The following is a 23,782-nucleotide window of genomic DNA, read 5'->3' on the forward strand; positions in this document are numbered from 1 at the left end:
TTTGACTTTCCTTATATGATTTTGAGTGGAAAAGGCCTAGTAAAACCAATGGGATGGTCTACTAGATGAGTTTGTACTTGGATTTTGAAATTGGATTTGGAAAGTTGTATTTTGTACCGAGAACCGAAAGGGGAACGGTCCCGGGGGTTGGATTTTGGATCTTGAATTTTGGAAGAATTCTTAGCAATTGGCATTTACGCCTGGAGTTATTCCAATCACCTAATAAGGATAATGGTATCGTCATCATCCCAAAGGGGAGACACAAATTAGGTGTCTACAGAAGCCCCCACTTTGACTGAGCGTTCGGTTAGGAAAGCGCAAGTCAAAGCATTTCGAAAGGGACGGAGAATGATCAAGATGTTCTGCAATCAATACCACTCTTTGTACGCCGGTACCTGCATAAAACAGGCGTTAGAAAAAGGATAGAGTCTACCTCGATGCGGTTGGTGATGACTCCGGTTTGTACTTGTACTTTTCCGCCTTCAGTTCCGGACGGAGCTTGGCATCGAAAATTTTGAATCTTGAATACCCGGAGTTAATCCGTTGGGGATGTGCTTTTCTGTGGATAATTGCTTTTTGCTGGCCCTTAAAATTTGGAATTTTGACTGACTTTCCCGGAGCTTGGGTCCGTTGGGAGTTCAACGCCTGAGTCGTTGTATTTTTTGGACTTTGTATTCTTGAAATATGCATCTGTTTGTACTTGGAGATACAGGTGTATACCCGTATTTTTGATGGATGGCTTGATGCGATGTTTGATGCTTGGTGCGGAAGACGGTAGCAGCAAAGGACGTGCATTTAGCACGGTAGACCGCGCGCGCTGCAGATTCGTGCATTCAGCAGGCAGCGCCGTGCGCTGGGGCGGCGCTTGGCGCGGGGCTGAGCTATAAAAGCTCCCCTTGCCGTGCCATTTTGAGGCACACTCTCTTGAATTCTTTGCTCTTTTCTCTCAAAGGTCAATTAGGCTCTTCCCTTGATCTTGTTCTTGCCTTATCCATGTAAGTATTTCATGTTTTTGCTTATGAAATAACTCTAGGATTGCATGTAGTTTTGATTTTCTCGTACTTTGGAATGATGCTTGTATGCTTAAGCTTTTTGAATCTTGTAGAAGACTGTTTGATAGCCACTTGAACTTGAACTGTTTGAACTTGCAGTTTTGAATTTTTGAAAGTTTTCTTGAATGTATATTTTTTGTATCGGTTTTGGCATGGATAGCCTAGGCGTTGTTGTGGAATTTGTATACCTGCTTTGGCATGGTTAGCCTAGGCGTTGGTGTTGAACTTGTATACCCGCTTTGGCATGGGTAACCTAGGCGTTGGTGTTGAACTTCTATACCTGCTTTGGCATGGGTAGCCTAGGCGTTGGTGTTGAACTTGTACCTTGAACTAGAGGTCCATTGGGGATTCGTCTTGAATTTTTTGACTTTGTTTAGGCTAGTATAGGATAGCCCCCAGTTTAGAATTTTGATACCTTGTACTCCACTTGATTTAGTATGCCTCGTCACACTCGGAGGAAACTCGCCGAATCGTTGGTAGTTCGAGCTGCTGAGGAGGACGCTTCGGATGAGGAAGCGGCTGCAATAAACGCGCCCAACAGAGGTATGGTTCCCCGGGATGCGCCTACTTTTAGTGGTGCTAGTTGGAGTCCTTCCGACCTGGTGTTTCGGCCGGAGTGGCACTTGTCTCAGCGGCGTCGCGCTGGCATGGTGAGTCTTGTATTGTGCTTTGAATTTGTATTTTGTATAGGTTTGTAGTTAACTCGTTCACCTGTAGGCCGATGGAAAGCCGTTTCGTACTTTCTGGTCCTTGGTGGAGGTTCAGAGAGCTTTTAAAGCTCTTCGTGCTGATGAGGAGGCCATGGAAATTTGGTCGAAGACGGGCCTGACCGACCTCTGGCGTACCATGGGAGGCTCTTCGAGAAGAAGGGGGATCAAGCCCCGATTGTGGGCTTTGTTGGAGCGGTGGTGGGATACCACCAACACTTTCCACATGGCATGGGGGAGATCACCATTACCCATTTGAGTTTGCTATGATCACGGGTCTTCCTTTTTCTGAGAGGAACGTGACCTTTGATCCGGAGCTGACGTGGCGCTCTGCCGCTGCCAGGGACTTGCTTTGCCCTGTTGTTGACTTGTCAGATGACGATGCCCATGCTTCTGTGACGGTGATCGTGGAGGCTATCTGCGGTGTGGGTGTATCCGCGGAGCAGAGGGTTAGGCTCTTCCTCTTAGCCTTGGTGAGCAGAGTGATGGTCCCGAGTAGGAACAGTCGGGTGCACATCCGGTTCCTGTCCGTTCTGGGGGACTTGAGAGCTGTTTCGAGCTATAACTGGCGTGGCTTGGCTTATAGCCACCTTTTGTATGAGATGAAGCGGGCGTCCCGGACTACGGTGGGGAGTGACTCGAGCATGGCTGCTCTGTGGAGTGTGCTGGAGGCATTTAAGACTCCTTGTACCTTGTACTTGTACTTGTATGCTTGTATTTGAACTTGACTGATGTTTTGTTTGCTTCTTGAAAGATTTCGATATATGAGCACTTTCCGACTTTGGCGCCGGATCATACTAGAGATGCGGCTTACCCGTATGCTGCCTCTTGGATGGGAGCAGTGCGCAGCAGTGTGCCTCTGGCGGCCTCTCACAAAGCTTGGAGAGTCCTACCTGCTGACGAGGTAATATTCTTGTACTGTTGTGCCCTTTTTGTATTTGTATTTGTGTTGTTGTCTGAGTTGTCTGTTTTGCAGGTGGTATGGCGTCCTTTTGCCAACGCGCTTATACCTGCCTCGGCTGCACGTGCCCATTTCCTGTCTGGGCGGCAGGTTTTGCTTCCAGGTGTGTACAGCCATATGTGGTACCTAGGGGAGAGAGTGTCCCCTCAGCACAATTCGGGGGAGAGACTTATCCCCAAGGACCCACCGGGGTCCATGCTGGCGTTGGATGAAGAGTTGGCCCGGCTCTATGTGGAGGCTAGGGGCGATGCTGTTTGCCGCTCTTGGAGGGATTTTGTACATAGGAAGGGGAGCTATGACGACTTCCCGAGGAGGCTGGCTCCACTAGTACGCTTCGTACTGCCGGTGAGCTTTGAACCTTGTATTCTTGTATTCTCGTATTCTTGTATTGATTGGATGATTGTATGATTGTATGATTGTATGATTGTATATAGGAGGAGGAGGTTGTTAGGAACAATGACTAGTAATGAACGAATAAACTTATCTTTAACCAAGTCGTGGCGTGTATGAACACTGCCCTAAAGTTGAATTTGCCCCGTTACGTACACACGGCCTCTTGACAATCAACCTCCAGGGTTACACGACATCTATCTCATTGGTGTAGTACAAAAAGATAGATTGAAAACGAGATTGAACGTTGCCCAAAAACGAACCAGAGAGTATGTGTTTGAGAGGAAAATTTTCGGAGAGGAGTTAATTTTCTGTGTGTTTTTTGTGAAAGAGAAAGGCACAATAAATAACGGAAAGCTGAAGAATTATTTCGGGAAGGAAATAAATTCGGTAATCAATTAGAAACAATCAATGACTTAATTTCTGGAATAAAATATGTAACCGTTATGGAAAATATTCGGTTACCAAAATAGCCGTTACACAGGACTGATCGGCGGTAAAAAGGGCCCCACCCACACCCGCGAACGCGCCGTGCCACTCGCCCTCGCCCGAGCCCGGCCCGGCCCGGCCCGCGGGCGCGCGTGTGCGGTGGCCTAGAGCCTTCTCTCAAGTCTTCTAACAAACCTATTAATGAAGTGTGGATATATAAAGTGGGTAATACTCTTGTTTTTTGTCAATGTGGGACAAGCACAATTTTCATTCTTTTGAATCAAAAACTACCTATATTTCCAACAGTTGATCATGAGGACATTCCCCATGCTGATAGGATCCTCTGCTACGAGAACTCGGACGGGGAAGAGGTGGTGGAGACCATCCCTTTTGCTTCTCCTCCGCACCGGAAATCATATGATGCTGTACCTGAGCATTATGCCGCTGTAAGTACTGTTGCATCTTTTGAAACTGTTTGTAATCTTGTATTGGAGAATTGATCTTGGATTTTGTATGCAGGCGCCTCGGGCGAGAGTGCGTCGCTGGATGCTCTTGCTTGATTCTTGGAAGAGGCATTGTGCCAAGCTGACCCGGAAGCTTTCTGGCCGGGACAGAGAGGTGCCTTTCTTGATCTTGAAATTTGTATTCTAGAAATTCGAACTTGGATATTTAATTCTTGAAATTTTATTTTGTATAGGAGCGCCGTCGAGACCGTAGAGGATCCGTTGACAGAGAACCCCAGGCGGAGACGTGCTTGAGGCAGGAGGGGCCGAGCTTGGATCTGGGACAGGGATCCGGTGCTGGTGCTCATCAGAGGCATTCTGATGCTGAGCGGGGAGCTCCCCCTTTTGTACATGTTGATCCCAGCAGGCATTCATTTGGAGGTGCAGGCGGTTCACGGCCCTTTGTTTCTTCCCCTGGTTACTATTTCGGAGGAAGTGGTCCTCAGCCCTGGGGTGCAGATTCCTGGGCTTACTATGCAGAGATGGAGAGGATGCGCCAGGATCAGATGTTTGGGTCGTACCAGTATATGCCGATGCCGCCGCCCACTACTACAAAAATGTCCAAAGAGATCCCTAAAAACAGACCCTTTTAAATACATAACGGGTCTCTTTAGTTAAAAAGACCTCATATTATCAATAACGGGTCTCTTCTATTAACCCGGAAAATAAAAGATACACAACACACCCATTTTCACAGATACGGAGTCTCTTATATAAGCGGGGTCCACGGAGTGTAAAAAAGAAGAGAGCCGTTAACTGCCATGAGGGATCTGTTTAATTTAATTCATACGGAAAATAGTCATTGTTTAATTTAATTAACGCCCAATTTTCTTTTCCCCTTCCTTCTACCAGCGAAAACCCAACCCTACCCCCCCATTTCAGATCTAATCGAATTTGTAGCAAAATCGCATCCCAAACTTTTCACTCCTTTGTTCTCAATCAAAACTCCAATTTATCTTCCTCAATCACTCCCCAATATCACCAATTTCTGCAGCTCACTAGAGTTGAATGAAAAACCCTAATTTTCAAAATCAAATTTCAATTTTTAAGCAACAATGCAAATTCGGTCATTGAAATCCGTACAATTCATGGAGGTTTGTACGCAGATTCCAGTCGATGAGCTCAATCAACAGATCGAGCAGACAAGGGATGAATCGCAAGGTCGAAGTGAAGTTGAAGAATTTTCGAATATTTTTCACGATTTCCAGGAGAATTAGGGTTATTTATTCGATTCATTACATCTGGGATGTTACCTGAAATTGATTGAATTTATTCTTGTTTCGATTGATACTAATGCTGAGTTGACCACTAGATCTGAGAGGAAGGAGGCGGCTAAGAATACTCTCTCTGCCTACCAAGCTGTTCTGGTAATTTTAATTTGTTTCGCAAGTTAATACAAGAAAGTTATTCAGATGCGTGTTTTTGGTGATTTTGTTGGTTTTAGATCATCGGGATTTATCGTTTTCTTTTTTAGATTCCAACAACATTGTGATAATAGTGAATTATAATTATTAATGTTCGGGTATCTAATTATAGTTTTGCATTATGTTCGTATAATTTGTGATTTTCATGACAATTTGTTAGTTTTGCTGAAGTTTTTATTGGTATGAGAAAAGGTTTAGGAAGGTAATCAAATTTGTTGATATAAAAGTGATTGGAATCTTTTGGGTTTGTTTTCATCTTTGTTTGGACATTTTTTGGGTTTGTTTGTTCATCTTTGCTTGAGCTTTGGGTTACAATTATTATTTATTTAATTGCTTGTAGGTTTTTTCCCTAAGGTAATATGTTAGTGGAAAGATTTTTGATATTGAGTAAAATCGATATGGTTCATGTACATGAAACCCTTATCCATTTTGGGAATAAGGCCTTGGTTTTGTTGTGGTAAAAGAAAAAACACTAATAAAGGCTTCATTGAATGATAAACTTGCTTTCTGCTTGCAACTAGCACGTTTGGTGGAGATGTATAGATACTATCTATTTGAATGGGACTTAGAATGGTAAAATAGACAAGACTATAATACTATATTAACTGGGCAACTCATGTGGCTGTTGGGATTGGTGATGGTGTCCCTGGGTATTGTGCAAAACAAACTAATGCACCTGCATTCATTGTAAGTTCATTAGCCTCCGCATAATCTTTTGCTGCTGTTTGTCTGAGCTTTCAGACTTAATCAGGTTGTTGCAAGCACAGAAAACCAATCCTGACTCCCCCCTTAGATCTACTCATTCCAAAATTCTCACTTCTTTGTTCACAATCAAAACCCAGATTTATGTTCGTCAATCAATCTATAAATCCCTAATTCACTCATTTCTGCACCTCACCGGAATTTATCTTCTTCAATTGATCCAATAATGTGAATTTTGTCATCTCTGCTCTCTTCCCTTATTTCGCCGCCGCTGTTTGGGGTTCTGGTGGTTGTTGACGATATCGTTGCTAGTTATGAACTGGTAATCTCTCTACTAATTTATTGCATTAATAAATTGAATTGAATTAAACCCTCAATTTATAAAACCCTAACTTTTTCTTCTAGATTTCTTACTCATTTCCGGCAAGAATTGCGTACCGTCAGCCCTGCTGGCGCTTCGCCATCGGCGAAGGCTGCTAATTGTCAAACCATTGGTGTCGAGGTTGGTGTTATTGTGGTCTCTTCTTCACTCATTTCACTCCTCTTCTTCACTCATTTCACTCCGCTGCTTCATCTTTCCTATGGCAGACTCGTCGAAGTCACTCTGTAGCCTCGCCGGAGCTGCTGCTGTTGCGGTTCTGTTGGTGTTGTCAGATCTAACTTAACACAAGAGTGGATGAATCTAAAGCTTAAAGGGAAGTTGAAGGAACTTTCGGTAACGAATATGTAAAGCTCATTTTCCCTCTCTCCATTTTCAATTTTTATTGGCTCATTTGGTATTCCTTTTAATTGAATGTTTGAGAATTTGCAAAGTTTTTTCTTTGAAAAATGACCCTGCAAAAATCTTACCTCTGGACAGATTTTTTCTACAATTTAAGTATGTTTTGCTCCATCTTTTAGTGCTTTAAAAAGTTTGAATGTTGTATTTTTCTTTTAATTGATATTTCCGACTAATTTATGCATTGATAATATCTATCATGTCCTCTAGTTCTCTATCCAGGGACAGGCTTGTATTTGCTACCAAGCTATTTTATTTCAATTGTTTTGAACAATGTGATTTTCTTAGTTGCCAGGTTATAGCAGTTTTGTTTACACCAAGCCACTTTAATATGATTCTCATTTTCCTTATGGTACAAGCTACAAATCTGGTCGTGAATGATATTATAGATGTTCTGTAGAAGGTGTTTGATTATCTGAATTGATATATGCTTGTGTTTATATTGTGACTCTTGACATATTAAGTTGCCAAGGCGCAAGTGATGGCTTATCTTAATTAATTAGCAAGACTGGTCGTCTGCAACGATCAACTCTAGCTTGTGATTCTCTTCTATAACTCTTTAAGATATTTTATTTTTTCTTTTGAAAAATATGTACCTCATTTTCTCTATCATTTGTTTTCAGGTGATTCTTGTCACTTGTCATTTGCCTAGGCTTTTGTTTGTGGATTAGTGTTCATTTCACTATTAAGTTTGGGTGACTTGTTTAGGAGTCTGTAAATTCTTTTTAGGCCTAAGAGCGGTAATGTATTACATAATAATATTTCAGAACATTGTGTGAGACAGATGTTTTGTTCATTCTTATACCTACCTAAATCATTGGTGTTTGTAAACCGATGATTCTTGTAAGAAGGAATATAGAGATATTTGTTAACTTCCTCGGTCTGTTTCGGCATTAGTGTGATCATGTCCGTATGTCTTGTGTTCTGTTTTATCGTTATATACTAATTCCTCTACATTTGTCTACCTTTCACATTCAGGGATCAGAAGCATCGCTCGTGGTTTTCCCGACCTTGAAATGATTAGCATATCGATGAAGATGCAAGGTTTAAATGAGGAGATATAGAGTAATATATATTTCTTGTACTTACAACTTTCACATATATATATGTACATGTTTGGGTTTTTATTCATGATAGACCATGAAGTATTTTGTAAGATTTTGGTCGAATATGAATTTTTGGTGTTGTATTAAAGTTGGTTTTTTAATTTAAGTTTAAGCAATAATAGTGCTGCTGTTTCAAAATAATATTATTTATTTTTTTAATAAAAAATTGGCAAAGAGACCCAATATCTAAGATGATGGGTCTTTTTTTTTTATATTAAAAAATGAAAAAGAGACCCGTTATCTTACATATGGGGTCTAAGTTTGTTTGATAAAATAATATTAAAAAATATCAAAGAGACCCCCTGTGTTAGATATGGGGTCTGAATTTTTCCACAGACAAACCCCATATCTCTAATAAGGGGTCTCTTCCCTAGCTAAATTATTTGTCTTACTGTTAACATAAGAGACCCCTTTTCTTAAATATTGGGTCTCTTGTTTTTAACAAACAGACCCCCTCTAGATGAGGGGGTCTCTTTTAAAAAGAGACCCCCCCATCTAGAGACCCCCTCTAAGAGGATCTCTTAGGCCATTTTGGACGGGTCTCTTTGCCCACTTTTGTAGTAGTGGCCGTATCAGTATTCCTCTCCTCAGCAGGGAGTTCATCCCTCCACTGGCACACTTCGTATTTCGGAGCAGGATCCTAGTACCCCTAGGACGGAGCTGGATCAGGAGCTGGAGCGCCTCAGGAGGCGGAGCACGGGCAAGGCACTTGTGGTTGATATAACTACTGGTGACGACTCGGACTGACCCTGCATGGTAGCGAGTTCCAGCTTGCCTGGGTTGATTTTGTATTGGCTGTATTGTATTTGTATGGATTGAAACTTGAATATTTGTATGGTTTGTATGCATGGCTTTGGTTTTCAAAATTTGAAGATTGGTTTTTTGTATGCTTGAATGTTTGGAATTGTATGCGTTCTGTTTGCCTTGAAATTTGTGGCTAGATGCATGCATGAGAGATTTGCCAAGAAAATTTGAAAAAATTTGCCTCATTTTTTTCGGGTGTATATACCCACTATAAGCCCCCACTTTGACGGAGGGTTTTTGGTTAGGAAAAGCGCAAGTCAAAGTATATTCAACTCTTGCTATGCATATGCAGACTCGACTTAGGACGCCGATCTAGGACTAGGATGCTTGAATTTTGAAATGACCCGAAATCTGCCCGAAGCGTTGATCCGGACTACTTGAAGTTGCGCGGTTTGCGGCTTTGGAATCTTGAATAATGGAGGTGGTACTCTGCTGTCCGAAACACTAAAGAGTGTGTACTCGGAGTCATAAGAGAGGACGGTGGCCTTGTCCTTAGATGCAGGCCCCTGCGTCTGGCGCAGGCTTGGCGCCTGGCGCTCGTGGGCTGTCGTGCAAGCCGACTCTTGTATAAATAGGGAGCTTGTTGGATCATTTCTTGCATCAATCCTTCCCTGCTATCATTGCATACTTCTTCCTCTCGAAAAGGAAAGAAAATATGGCTGTGTCCTTTGAGAGTGCCTTGAACTGGTGGCTTGGTTCTCTAGGCAAATTGGAGAAAAGGGAGCTTGATGGCATGCATCTTGGGATGGTCGTCTCTTTCCGGTTTGTAAAATTGGATTTGCCCTTCATTCTTGCTGCTCTGGAGGCTTGGGATCCGAATCATCATGTCTTCTGTTTTGGAAATAATGAGGTATGTCCCCTCCCTGAGGAATTTAGTGCTATATTGGGGTGGCCCATCATGCTGGAGCCATGCATGCCCAGTGCTGAAGAACACTTTTTCTTGAGTTTTGAAAGGTATTTGGGCTTGAAGCCCCCCACTTTTGAGTGCTGTTGTATATGGCAGAGGGGTGGATTTGTCCCTCTTTGTCACCTACTTTGCTGGGCTTGATGTTCCCAAAGTATTCCGCCTGAGAGCCTTGAGTTTTTGTATATTCGCTCGCTTTCTCTTTTCGAAATAGGGGTTTGGCAACGGTGATGCCTCCCTAATAGAAATCGTAGAGCAGTTTGCTAATGGTCGGGACCCAATGTCTCTTGTGATTGGCGAAACATTGACGGGTCTTGATATGCTGAAGTCGGACCCCTCTTCTTTGCCATCGGAAAGTCCGGTGTTACTCCAAGTAAGGATCTGGAGCTTTCTTGTGTGTTGAATTTTTACTTGTATTTGAATTTTGAATGTTGAATTTTAAAATGTGCTTCTTGTATACTCCCAAGGTTTGGCTTATGGAGAGGCTCATGTTGGTGGCACCACCGGAGAACATGGCGAGTTATAATAGAAAGGGATTCACTGTGCGGCCCATGCTGCATGGCCGGCTTTCATTGGATGAGTGGCGGTGCGCACTCTCTGGGATTGAATCTTGTATAAGGTGGGTAGTTCCTCGGTGGGGAATTGCTGCTATGAGACATGCCCCTGGTTCTACTGATTTGAGGGTGCCAAGCCTCACAATGCTGGACTTCTACTCGCCTGCTCGAGTGATGAGACAATATGGCTTGAAACAGGAGATCCCGGACTGTACTGAAGAGAACCCGAAACCTGTTGCGCTGAATGCGAATCGGCTTGAAGTTTGGAGGCGGTATTGGGTTGCCAAACCATTCTTGAGCTTCCAGTTCCCACCTGAGTCAGTTACTCTGTCTGCGGGGTACATTGTATGGATGAGAGGCCTAAGCCAGAGGGACATTTCTTTCTTCGGACCAGCTAGAGTCCGAGGTTCTAGAGCTAGACGTCCTGCATCAACTGACTATGAGGAAGGTGACGGGAGTGTGGCCCATCCGGTGCTTGATCGTTCGGAATCCAAAGGAGGTTAGTCGTCCTCCCGTCTTGGAAAGCTTGCAAGTTCCTTCTCCCGCCGCTTGGGCAAGGGGAAGATTGATGATTAATTGCGGGAGGAGCCAGGGGATAGTACTCAAGGTGCCAAGACTCGAGAGCATAGTCGCCCGACCCTAGATCTTTGTAGGCTAAATGTGTTTGGAATGAATTGTGTTTGGAATGTGTTTGTAATGTGTTTGGAAGATGTGTTTAGAAGATGTGTTTAGGAAGTGAAAAGGCTTTTGAACTTTGCTTCACTTGATCTTGACTTTGTATTTGAATTAGCTTTGAAGGCCTTAGGGCCAAATAAAGAGTTATTGTGTTAAATTCCGCTTGAACATGCTTTGCTTTGAATTGGCACATTTGGAATAAAAACAACAACAATTTTGAGTTTTGAATTTTGATTTGATTTGATTTTTAGGATGCCCTTAATTGAGGAAATTTTGTTTTTTTTTTTGTATTAAAGTGGCCGGGCCTTGAAATGAGGTTGCCTACGTGTCCCGTTAGGGAATCAGGCCGGACGTAGCTCTGACTACCTTACCGGACTTGAATTTGGATTCTTGAGTTTGAACATGGAACTTAGACATAGAACTTCTTGAGTTGATCGAGGTTGGTCAGAGATCTGGATTCTGTTCCGTCGATGTCTGTTGGTTCGACTGCTCCCCCGGAGAGGATTTTTTTGACAATGTACGGGCCTGCCCAGTTGGGTTTGAATTTTCCCCTTGGGTCCATGGTGCTTTTGCGAAGGGCTTTCAGGAGAAGCTCGCCTTCCTTGATGTTTAGGGTTCTGATCCTTTTGTTGAAGTGTCTGGCCACTCGGCGCTGATAGACTTGTACTTCGTGAGCGGCTTGAAGCCGTCGCTCATCGAGCATGACTAGTTCGTCATATCTGGCTTGTACCCATGCAGCTTCTGGGATTTTGCTTTCGAGGACTATCCTTAGAGAAGGTATCTCTAGCTCGATAGGTTGTACTGCTTCCATTCCATAAACCAATGACAACGGAGTTGCACCAGTTGAAGTGCGAATTGAAGTTCGATATCCCCACAATGCGAAATGCAGCTTTTGGGGCCAGTCCTTGTAATTGGTAGTCATTTTCATGATGATGGTCTTGACATTCTTGTTGGCTGCTTCGACTGCCCCATTGGTTTGTGGGCGATAAGGTGAAGAGCGTTGATGTTGAATTTCCCGGAGCATGGGTCCGTTGGGATTGTTGTATTGTAGATTGTACTGTTGAAGCTTGAAGATGTTTTTAGAACTTGAACTTTGGAGTTTGTAACTTGAATTTTGTACTTTGGAATTGTAGATGCCTTTCTTGGCATAACCTTGCTCGGTTAGAGATTATAGAACTTGAATTTTGAATCTTTGTACTTGTTGAATGGGTCTTCACATTCTCCTTGGAAATGGGTTCCCTTGAAAGATCTGGATACTTGGACTTCTTGAATAAACCCGGCCTCTAGGTGCTTAGAGACCTCTTCTTGAATTTTGAGGGAAACGTCCGGTTTCATGCGACGGAGTTTCTGCTTGATGGGCTTCGAACCTAGAATTAGGGGAATTGTATGCTGACCGATGCTTGGATCAACCCCTGGCATATCATGATAGGACCATGCAAAGACGTCTATGTACTCTGAAAGTAGCTTGATAAGATCATCCCGCTCTTCTTGAGAAAGAGTTAAACCAATCTGAACTAGTTTTGAATCACTGTTGTTAGAAAGGTTGATTTTTTTCTGTTTCCTCAATTATGGGCGTCCTGTTTTCATGATTTTCGATAGCTTTTAGAAATTCAAAGTCAGTTCCTTATGAAGCAAAGTTGTTTGGATTAGGATTGTGTTTTGAATTAGGACTCGAAGAGTAAGTAGAAATTGAAGTGTTATTGAAATTAGCAATCATTACATCGACTGTTTTGACTTGAAGCTCGGCCTTTAGAGGCTCTTGATTGATGCAAGACTCTATTTCTAGACACTTAGACTCATTGCTAGACTCAGATCCAGACTCATCCTCAGACTCGGACTCGCTCATCATAGATCCTTCGCCCACAGTAATCTTGAACATTTTGCCATTCTCCAGGTTGGTATTGAGGTTGGCTACGGCGGCCATGAGCTGAGTGATTTGATCGGAAGTGGCCATTTGAACTGTTTCTTGAAAGGGACTTGAAGCTTGATTTGTAGGAGATGAACTGGCTGCTCGTTCGATGCCGGCTATGAGGGAAGCTATGGCTGATGGATTTCTTTTCAACCTTTCTCCTCTTCGACGAACCCACAGGATCTTCGGACTCCTAGTTATAACATACCAAACGATTTTAGAACTTGTACTTCCCGACACATGATATGCATGCAATGAATGAGACCTAGACTTGACCCTAAGTGCCACTCCGAAGATTCGGGATTTTGGATTTTGTACTTGTATTCGGGATTTGCAACCCGTTGGAAATGTTTGAGAGGAACGTTCATTCTTTTGTGAAGGTTGGCTCTTGTACTAGAACTTGGAATGTCGAAAAAGAATATTTCGACCTATTGGAAATTGGACTTATTTGAAGGGAATTTCAACCCGCTCAAGAATTTGGAAATTGGACTTGTACTAGGAAATTGAATTTTGTATTATTTCAAGGGAATTTCAACCCGTCAATATTTAGGGGGATTTCAACCCATTGGACTTGGAGTATTTGAAGGGAGTTTCAACCCGATTGAAAAGGGAATTGACTTTGTATTATTTCAAGGGAATTTCAACCCGTCAATATTTTGGGGAGTTTCAACCCATTGGACTTGGAATATTTGAAGGGAATTTCAACCCGCTCGAAAATTGGAATTTGTATTATTTTAGTGGAGTTTCAACCCGTTGGAAGATTGGACTTGTATTATTTTAGTGGAGTTTCAACCCGTGGATAGAATTTGAACTTGTATTATTTCAGGGGATTTTCAACCCGTTGAATGGAATCTCGAACATGTATTATTTCTGGGGAGTTTCAACCCGTTGGAAATGTTTTGAATTTTGTATTGGGGAGCAATGGAAAGCAAGATTTCTTTGTAGCTTAAAGATGAACTTGGAATTTGAATTTGGCTTGAAATTTGAACTTTGAAATGGAAAGGACGCACTTTTGTATGAGGCTTTGTATTTGAAAAATCCGGCATTATGCCGCCGTAGATTTGAAACATTGAATTTAGGAACTTGAAAGTCCGGCATTATGCCGCCGTGGACTTGGAATCTTGAAATATAGGACTTGAGGTTTGAAATATAGAATAGAAAAGTCGGCACTTACGACAGCATGAATTTGGAATTTGACCCTTGAAGCTTGAAATTTTAAAAGGTCGAGTTGGAAAGTCGGCATTATGCCGGTATGGGCTTGGATATTTGAACTTGAGACTTTGAGATTGGAATTGGTAACTTGAGTTTGAGGTTTGAAGACTTGAATGTTTGAAATAGGAAATCCGCCATGACGCCGTTGGATTTGGGTTTGAAACTTGAAACTTGAAATTTGAACTAGAAAATCCGGCATTATGGCGCCGTTGGACTTGGAGGTTTGACTTGAAACTTGAAACTCGAAATTTTTAATTTAGAAAGTCCGGCATTATGGCACCGTTGGACTTAGATTTGAAAATTGAGGTTTTGGACTAGAAAATTCGGATTTGAACTTGAAACTCGAAATCTGGACTAGAAAATCCGGCATTATGACGCCGTTGGATTTGAATTTTGAAAATTGAGGTTTAGATTTGAAAATTTGGATTGAATTTGAAACTCGAAATTTGGACTAGAAAATCCGGCATTATGACGCGGTTGGATTTGAACTTTGACTTGAAAACTTGAGGTTTGTACTAGAAAATCCGGCATTATGACGCCGTTGGATTTGAACTTTGACTTGAAAACTTGAGGTTCGGACTTGAAAATCCGGCATTATGACGCCGTTGGATTGAATTTTGAATTTGAAACTTGGAATTGGGACTTGAAAATCCGGCATTATGACGCCGTTGGATTGAATTTTGAATTTGAAATTTGGAATTTGGAATTGAAAATCCGGCATTATGACGCCGTTGGATTGAATTTTGAATTTGAAACTTGGAATTTGCACTAGAGGAAAAAACCTCAAGTGCGGGCTCATTTTAAGGGGTTTGGTGCGGGCTTTTACATGTGCAGCACATGGCCTGCCCGCACTTGGCATTTCTCAAGTGCTGCCAATATATGAGCCCGCACAAAACTATTTTTGTGCTGCCAATTTAGAAAATGTGCCCGCACTTGACAACTTTGTGCTACCAATTTTCGAATACGTGCCCGCACTTGACAAAGTTTGTGCTGCCAATTTTCGAATACGTGCCCGCACTTGACAAACTTTGTGCTGCCAATTTTTTAAATGTGCCCGCACTTGACAATTTTTGTGCTGCCAATTTTTAAAATGAGCCTGCACTTGACAAACTTTGTGCTGGCAATTTTGTAAATGAGCCCGCACTTGATAACTTTTGTGCTGCTAATTTTGGGAATGAACCCGCACTTGTGATATATATGCGAGCCTATAAACGAGCCGTATTTGTTATATATCCTATTTTCCTGCCACATATTTTATAAAATTGGACCACGCCACTAGTTAACCTCCATACATCATATAAAAAAGTACCCAATTATATAGATAATTAAATTGTACAGTTGAAAACTCGATTACATAACAGTCATAAAAAACTAGCATCCGTAACCTAAAATTCATTACAAGGAAATATCAAAAACAATACTAAAATTCACTACAAGAAAATATCAAAGACAATCACTAGAAATGAAGTTTGCCAACTTTTCTCGAACTTCATTTATCTCTTCAATCGTGAAAGGCTCCCCCCTCGAATTTTTAAGTACCTTACGAAGATCGACAATAAAAAAAAATATATGTATACTTTAGTTAGTTATATTATAAATATTGTATCATAAAATAAAGTAAGACTTAATTTGCTCATACCAATGAAATAATGAATAAAATTGTCGTTTTCGATCCAAACTCTTAACTAATGAACCTATATAGATATTCTAAACCTTTTACATGTTTAACATATTGTTTTTATGTTTATAAGTCTCATTATTACCTAATTTGGTCAAGTAATGCACAATTAAGGGTCGTTTGATCGTTATATGTAATAATTTTACTAACATTGTCGTTTTCGCTCCTAACTTTTAACTAATGAACCTAAAAAGGTATTCCAAGCCATATAATTGTTTAACATACTTGGTTTTATGTTTCTAAGTCTCATTCTTACCTAGTTTGGTCAAAGTAATGCATATTTAAGGGTCGTTTGATCGTTATATGTCATATTTTGACTAAAATTGTCGTTTTCGCTCCTAACTCTTAACTAATGAACCTAAAAAGGTATTTGAAGCCATATACATGGTTAAAATACTTGTTTTTATGTTTCTAAGTCTCATTCTTACCTATTTTGGTCAAGTTATGCACATTTAAGGGTCTTTTGATCCTTATATGTCATATTTTGACTAAAATTGTCGTTTTCGCTCCTAATTCTTAACTAATGGACCTAAAAAGGTATTTTAAACCATATACATGTTTAACATGCTTGGTTTTATGTTTATAAGTCCCATTCTTACCTATTTTGGTCAAGTTATGCACATTTAAGGGTCGTTTGATCCTTATATGTCATATTTTGACTAAAATTGTCGTTTTCGCTCCTAACTCTTAACTAATGAACCTAAAAAAGTATTTGAAACCATATAAATGTTTAACATATATGGTTTTAAGCTTCTAAGTCTAACTCTTACCCTAGTTTGGTCAAGTTGTGCACATTTAAGGGTCGTTTGATTGTTATATGTCATATTTTGACTAAAATTGTAGTTTTCGCTCCTAACTCTTAACTAATGAATCTAAAAAGGTATTTGAAACCATATACATGTTTAACATACTTGGTTTTATGTTTCTAAGTCTAATTCTTACCTATTTTGGTCAAGTAATGCACATTTAAGGGTCGTTTGATCCTTATATGTCATATTTTGACTAAAGTTGTCGTTTTCGCTCCTAACTCTTAACTAATGAATCTAAAAAAGTATTTGAAACCATATACATGTTTAACATACTTGTTTTTATGTTTATAAGTCCCATTCTTACCTATTTTGGTCAAGTTATGCACATTTAAGGGTCGTTTGATCGTTATATGTCATATTTTGACTAAAATTGTCGTTTTCGCTCCTAACTCTTAACTAATGAACCTAAAAAGGTATTCCATACCATATAAATGTTTAACATATATGTTTTTAAGTTTCTAAGTCTCATTCTTACTTAGTTTGGTCAAGTTATACACATGTAAGGGTCGTTTAATCGTTATATGTCATATTTTGACTAAAATTGTCGTTTTTGCTCCTAGCTCTTAACTAATGAATTTAAATAGATATTCTAAACCTTTTACCTGTTTAATATACTTAGGTTTATGTTTATAATTCTCATTATTACCTAATTTGGTCAAGTTATGCACATTTAAGGGTCGTTTGATTGTTATATGTCATTATTTTGACTAAAATTGTCGTTTTCGCTCTTAACTCTTAACGAATGAATCTAAATAGATATTCTAAACCTTTTACCTAAATAGATATAGATAAATTCCATATACCTGATACATCTCTTGTAACTTATTCAAGATGTCCCCATCTTCATATTTACCAAATATCGAAGATGTCATGCAAACACCTATAGAACCCGTGAGAAAAAAGAGTAAGATGTTACCAACCAAAAGCAAAGTACATTAAAAAAAACAGAAGTGTCCAAAGAAAGGCTACAAAAAAAATAAAAAGTAAATCAACCTTCAAGAAAAGTTATTTTCCATACAAAATTCTATAATGTTTCAAGTAAAATTAAAGCCAGGACGCCTGGAAGTAGTAAATCCAACTTCCAGATCAGTAGGCCACACACTTACATTAGATCAGATGTTCAATTTTAGACATTATTTGATTCAATCTATCTAACTTCCTCGTGCAAAGTAGTAAATCCATGTACTTTGAACTCCATGGAGAGAGTGGTTTTATGTAAACTAATTTCCAGGGATAGTTTTGGTTGCTTCAACTACAACTTCCTTACAAGTAAATGCCAAGAGTAAAAGACATGGGTACATTGCAAAACATGTGATCCCTGAATGCTACTAGATTGGACATAAAATTTGACATTACCGTAAGAAATGGAGGTTTTCCACCAACAGCAAGTTTTTTCGTAGATCTGTGAACTGAAGCACCCATTTTGCCCCTAATGAAAGAAAGAGAATGAAAATCAAAGAAAACTAGCAGAAGATATATGACACAAGTAGGAGAAAGAAACAAGAGAGAAGCAGTTTGGGTATTTACAGCCAGGAAATATATCCATGTAGATCAAAAATCTCGAAAGAACAGACTGAACATACCATTTCACTATTGATTTCTCATCGCTTCCATCCATTCCAGGGCCAGTATCAAATACAGAAATTTTATCCTCGTCAACTTCAACACTGCAATACACATTATTCTGAGTAACTAGATTCTAGGGAATCAGGCAAGTTAATGACAATGATTCCATCATGCATTTCTGATTCTGATATGTAGCAAGTATCCTATATGTTGCAGAAACATGTCATGTGAAATTTTAAAGAGAAATCAGAATACCTGAAAGACACTTACTAGTCCAAAAGAAAAATAATTAGTGGCATCAACCCCTTCAAAGTTAGGCCTAAACCCAGAGGTGAAAAGGGATGATAAAATTAATTGCAAACTTATTCATGAACTTGCAGCTAACAGACATGCAGTGGACATTTGAAATTTCAATACATAAAATTGAAAGAACACAGAAACTTAAGTAATATCCAGCAAAAAAGCCTCAAATGCTACTAGCACAACTACACAAGGATAAAGCATCCACGAAAAAATCAGTGCCATACACTTCCAAACTTGTAAGGAAGTTGTCCAATCAGAGCTTTGAGGATTTTAACACTTAATACAGAGCTTTGAGGATTTTAACCCTAAATCAATAGCCACCAACTATACATATATATTATGTGGTTATGAAATGATATCTACCAGAAATATAACACACATGATACAAGTAACCCCAAGCCACTCGATATCTCACACAAAGAAATCTTACCCGTCCGTTACGAAACTTTATAGAACATTGAACTATTACCCTTATATTGTAGAAAGTGAAGAGTTAAATCACTCATAAGTTTGAACTAGAATTAAAATTGGGACTACGAATAGAGCAAAGAAAACCCTAACAACTGAAATCGGACTAACCATACCAAAGCCAAGCCAAACATCTGAATTCGAATAAAGCAAACCCTAACCACTGAAATCGGACAAACCATACCAAAGCCAAGCCTGACATCTGAATTCGAACACAGAAACCCCCAATTAACCACTGAAATCGAACAATCAAACCCTAAATCCTCTGATGTTCTCATTTGCGCCTCATAGTCAGAAGGAACAAGACCCACCATCTCCTGTACCTTAAGAAAGAAATGTGAATCAATATACAACAATACATTGAACAAATTAGACTTACTAGAGCCTCTGCCGCCGAGGAAGAGAAGCAGTGCCGATGAACAGAGTTGCCGGCCGAGGAAGAGAAGCAAGAATGAGAAAGAAGGAGAACAAAGAGAAGAGGGGAAGCAGGGATGAGGAAGGAGCACGAAGAGGAGGGAAGCAGAGGCGGGAAAGTGAATGAAAATAAAAACGAAAATCTAATTTTAGAAACCAAGTGCTGCCAATATTTTTGGAAATATTTTGTGCTGCTCATTTTCTAAATGAGCCCGCACTTAAGTATAAAACCCGCACTTGAACTATGTGCGGGTTATTTTCTAATACGTGCCCGCACTTTTGAAAATGTAATTTTTTTTTTTTTTAAATACCACTTTGTGCTGCCAATTTTCTAAATGAGCCGCACATGTAGGGAAGCACATGAGGATTTTTCTACTAGTGTTGGACTTGAAAATTCGGCATTATGACGCCGTTGGAATGAATTTTGGATTTGGCATTTGTACGTGAGGCGTGTTTAAAGGTTTTGAATCAAATGGAGTGACACTCCTAAAGACCCTAAAATCGGCGATTTAGATGCATGAGGTTTGAATGATGCTCCTAGGGGTTTGGCTTCCTAGTTGGAGGCTAATTGGTTTCCTGTTCTACAAGAGGGGCGGTTCTTTAGAAAACCGTAGAATTTTTGTAACTCGAAGGAGTCGCCACCAAACATTGTTTAAAGTCTCGTTTGGAAAGACCGCAAGTGACTCTATTTTGGATAAGGCCTTGAATCCTTGAAACGGATGGGTGAGATCCGGGCACGGGAACAAAAATGCTTATTCGGCGAGCTTTAGAAATATTCAAGTACGTTGGCACAACATTTTTTCGAAAATATACCCTAGATTAGACTATGTGGGTTTGAATTTAGAGCAAATTGAATCTCTAATTGTATGGTGCACCTAAGGCCGGTTTGTCCAAAAATATCTTTGTTAAGCGCGATGTAACCTTTGTATTTTGTTGTATTTATCATGTTGGTGATGAAAGCAATAAAGCAAATAAAGCAACATCACAATACTAAATAAAGTGCGGAATTAGTAAATACAAGACCCCCTAGAAAAGGACTATGGAGTAGGTCCACATTGCCTAGAAATGGACTAGGCAAGTAAAGATGCGGAATTGAAAGTGCGAAATTGAAATTGCGGTATTGAAATTGCGGTATTGAAAGTGCTATATTGAAATTGCGGTATTGAAAGTGCTATATTGAAATTGCGGTATTGAAAGGTGCGATATTGAAATTGCAATATTGAAAGGTGCATAATTTAAATTTGTACTTGGGCACATGAGATTCGAACGCCAAGCGGCTCCTTAAAAATAAGTGCGCCCGACACGAATTCAAAGCCCAAAATCTCAACTTGGGAGAGGTTGCTCAACCCAAATATCCTAGATTTTGCACGTTAAACTTGAACTTGAAAGCTTGAATATTGAAGTTTTGAACTTGAAATAATTGAAATTTGAACTTGAAATGATCCTAGTTTAGGGAAATAACTATGAATAACCCTAAACATGGTAGGATCTTTGTAGACACCTACTTTTGTCCCTATTCCCGAAAGGGAAGGTTCGATGATGAGAACATAAATCTCCACTTGGCAACGCATCTCCTATAAAATAACGAATCTCGATCACCCTTTTCATTTCACCCGAACCTGCTATTTATAGAAACCTGCTAAAAATAGTAACTGTCGTAACAGGCAGTTGCTAAAAGTGGCAAGTCATAAAAGATAGAAACCTGTCAGAATTAGGTGTTGCACTCCAACATAAATCCTAAAAGAGATAGAATTTTCAAGAGGAATCCTATTCCTAGTATAATTCGAAAATAAGAGTTACGTATTAATTAAAATCCTAACGAGCCTAGAGTTCGTAACGGGCCCAGACGCATTTCGTCCTAAAGTTAATACGCACTAAAAAACTCGGATAAGTCTCAAAGACTCCGTATTCCACGAGTCCAAATCTGACAAGGAAATACAGCCCATACCCTATTTTCAACGCCAGGCTCTGGGCGCCGAAATCTTCGGCGCCCAGCCCTAGGCGCTGAAATTACCTGAGTACGTGTTCTCTCCTAATTCTTCTTGGATAAGTGCTCTAAAATTCTATCTTTCCACGAACTCTTCCCTATAAATACAGCCTCAAATTCGACGTGAAAATAACACACAATTCATATTCTGAGTATTGACTCCAACCCCTAAGCCTAAGCCTCACGCTGTGAAATTGATCCCGCGTTCTGTCGCAATCGATCCAAAAATCGAACAGAACGTATCCTGTCCCTTGTAGCTGAAAAATTAAGCCCGGAAACTTGAGATTCGTTAAATAAAAGGAGAAATAGCAAAGCCAAAGTGGTTAGTTTTCTGAGAACCATGACGCACCTCTCAAGGGTGCGTCGTAATGTGTCCCTTCGCATGATTTAATCGCTTTCCTCGCCCATTTATAAAATTGTTAAACTATTAAATCTGATTGTTCTATCACGCCTAATAAAGATAATATCTTGGACAATTGAACTATCATGCTAGGTCCCTTAAATCAACCTAAACAAGATAATCACGATCGATCTAGTATTATGTGTTGCATATTGCTAAAATCAATTCAGATTAGTTTAATAGTTAACGCATGTCCCTTCAATTATTTATGCTGAGCTAGTAAGGATATCCTGCCTCTGGAGTTATCGAAGAGCGAGTACTCCTCTCGGTAGTTACAGTCCCCCGAACCCTCAATCTCTGCCCTACGGGTGTACGTTGAGCGATCCCCACACCAGGGATCACAAGGGAACCTATGGCCGTCTTGGTCAAACATAATTGCACTCCCTTTATGTCACGATAACCGGGTTTTGTCAGTTTTTCTCATTGTCGTTAAAAACTGAATGGCAACTCCTATATTACTAGTCAATTGGGTGTAAACTCACAGGAAATCCAATTACACTTGATTTGACAAAAAGAAACGTCACGCCCACGAGGGACGAGGTCACGCATTAGCCTCGTGCTTTTTCGACCCCCTCAAAGTGGCGACTCTGCTGGGGATAGTGAAGGAAATACTCGTGCTCGTATGTAATCAAAATAGCCGAAGGGTGAAACGACCTGAAAATCAGCATATTAATGTGAACGGGCTAAACCGCATAACGAATCTTGGCTCCCTTGGGATGTTTCATCTCGGGAGTTGGGACTAAGGATACCCATCGCCAACCGGGGGGAGCATTGTTAGGTTATGATACATATGACAAAACATAAATCATGCGGAAAACCATAATGCCAGGAAACATATTATTTACACATAATTATTTAGCATAATTTAGGAGCATACACTTTGTAGCGTGCCCTCCCTAGCTGCGCCCGAACCGAACAAGAACAAGTCTTTAGGACTCCAATGTAGTCCCTCCGTAGATAGTCCACAGTACGTCCGGATCCGCCTCAAGTTAGACCAACTAGAATCGCCCTTAAGGTTACTAGGAATTTCGGCTATTGTGTTTGCAAGCCTATGACTGATTTTTCTTTCAAAAACTTACCCTTTGAATACTTCAATTGTGTCTATAAATTATGACCCTAGGCACTTATTTATAGAGGTATGGAAAAGGAATTATAATCCTATTAGGATATTAATTAGTTTAATTAGAATCTTGCTAGGACTCTATTAAATAATCATTATCTAATAGTTTTAGGATTTAATCATATTTTGAATCTCGATAGCTTTAGGATTCCCGCACGAGCGTTGCACGAGCACCGTACACCCGCGCAAGCCTTGCGGCCCACGCTAGGCGCACAACGCTCGACCCACTCCTGATGTGCTCTGGCGCGCGCGCCCCAGGCCTTGGCTAGGCCTGGCCTTGCGCTGGGCCTAGTCGAGGCTTGGCGTGCGATGGTGCGTGTGGCTCGCTGGGCGATGGCCTGGCTTCGTGCTGGGCCTTCGTCTAGCTGGCCTCGTCCGATGCAAATTCGTACGATACGCTTCCGATTAAATTCCCGATTCCGGAATTCATTTCCGATACGAACAATATTTAATATTTCCAATTCCGGAATCAATTTCCGTTTCGAACAAATATTTAATATTTCCGTTTCCGGAATTATTTTCCGATTCCGATAATATTTCCGATTCTGACAATATTTCCGTTTCCGGCAATATTTCCGATTCCGGCAATATTTCCATTTCCGATAATATTTTCTGATACGTACCATGTTTCCGTTTCCGGCAACATCTACGACTTGGATAATATTTATATTTCCGATACGATCCATATTTCCGTTTCCGGCAATATCATCGTTTCCGGAGTATTCACTTGCTTGTGACGATCTCAGCTCCCACTGAAACCAAGTTCCGTCGATTGCGAATATCCATAGATAGAGTATTTAATGCCATTAAATACTTGATCCGTTTACGTACTATTTGTGTGACCCTACGGGTTCAGTCAAGAGTAAGCTGTGGATTAATATCATTAATTCCACTTGAACTGAAGCGGCCTCTAGCTAGGCATTCAGC

General features: G+C 40.5%; 1 protein-coding gene across 4 annotated transcripts; it reads right to left on the bottom strand.

Moving 5' to 3' along the window:
- Window positions 1-15,406: 15,406 nt before the first annotated feature.
- LOC110802765 (structural maintenance of chromosomes flexible hinge domain-containing protein GMI1) lies at window positions 15,407-19,562 on the bottom strand. 4 transcript variants are annotated; one of them, XR_008924335.1, is made up of 6 exons: window positions 19,314-19,505; window positions 19,119-19,136; window positions 18,181-18,264; window positions 17,954-18,026; window positions 17,401-17,477; window positions 15,407-15,649 (listed from the first exon to the last, which is right to left on the bottom strand). XR_008924335.1 is itself a non-coding variant. In XM_056833403.1 (6 exons), the coding sequence occupies exons 1-5, from the start codon at window positions 19,545-19,547 to the stop codon at window positions 17,466-17,468; spliced, it is 489 nt and encodes a 162-aa protein (XP_056689381.1). In that variant the 5' UTR covers window positions 19,548-19,562; the 3' UTR covers window positions 15,407-15,649; window positions 17,401-17,465. The 4 variants fall into 4 exon arrangements, 3 of the variants coding, with proteins under 3 accessions (XP_056689381.1, XP_056689383.1, XP_056689382.1); XM_056833403.1 differs by having other exon boundaries at window positions 19,051-19,136; window positions 19,314-19,562; XM_056833405.1 differs by having other exon boundaries at window positions 19,046-19,136; window positions 19,314-19,510.
- Window positions 19,563-23,782: the final 4,220 nt, after the last annotated feature.

The sequence above is a fragment of the Spinacia oleracea genome, chromosome 6, assembly GCF_020520425.1.
Source record: "Spinacia oleracea cultivar Varoflay chromosome 6, BTI_SOV_V1, whole genome shotgun sequence".
Lineage (NCBI taxonomy): Eukaryota > Viridiplantae > Streptophyta > Magnoliopsida > Caryophyllales > Amaranthaceae > Spinacia > Spinacia oleracea.

Coding starts and splice junctions, on each gene's coding strand:
- LOC110802765 (XM_056833403.1), bottom strand. CDS start 19,547: ATGAGCAGCACAAAATATTTCCAAAAATATTGGCAGCACTTGGTTTCT. Junction 19,137..19,313: donor CCTCGGCGGCAGAGGCTCTA/GTAAGTCTAATT, acceptor GTTCGAATTCAG/ATGTCAGGCTTGGCTTTGGT. Junction 18,265..19,050: donor AGATGTTTGGCTTGGCTTTG/GTATGGTTAGTC, acceptor TGTGTATTGCAG/TGTTGAAGTTGACGAGGATA.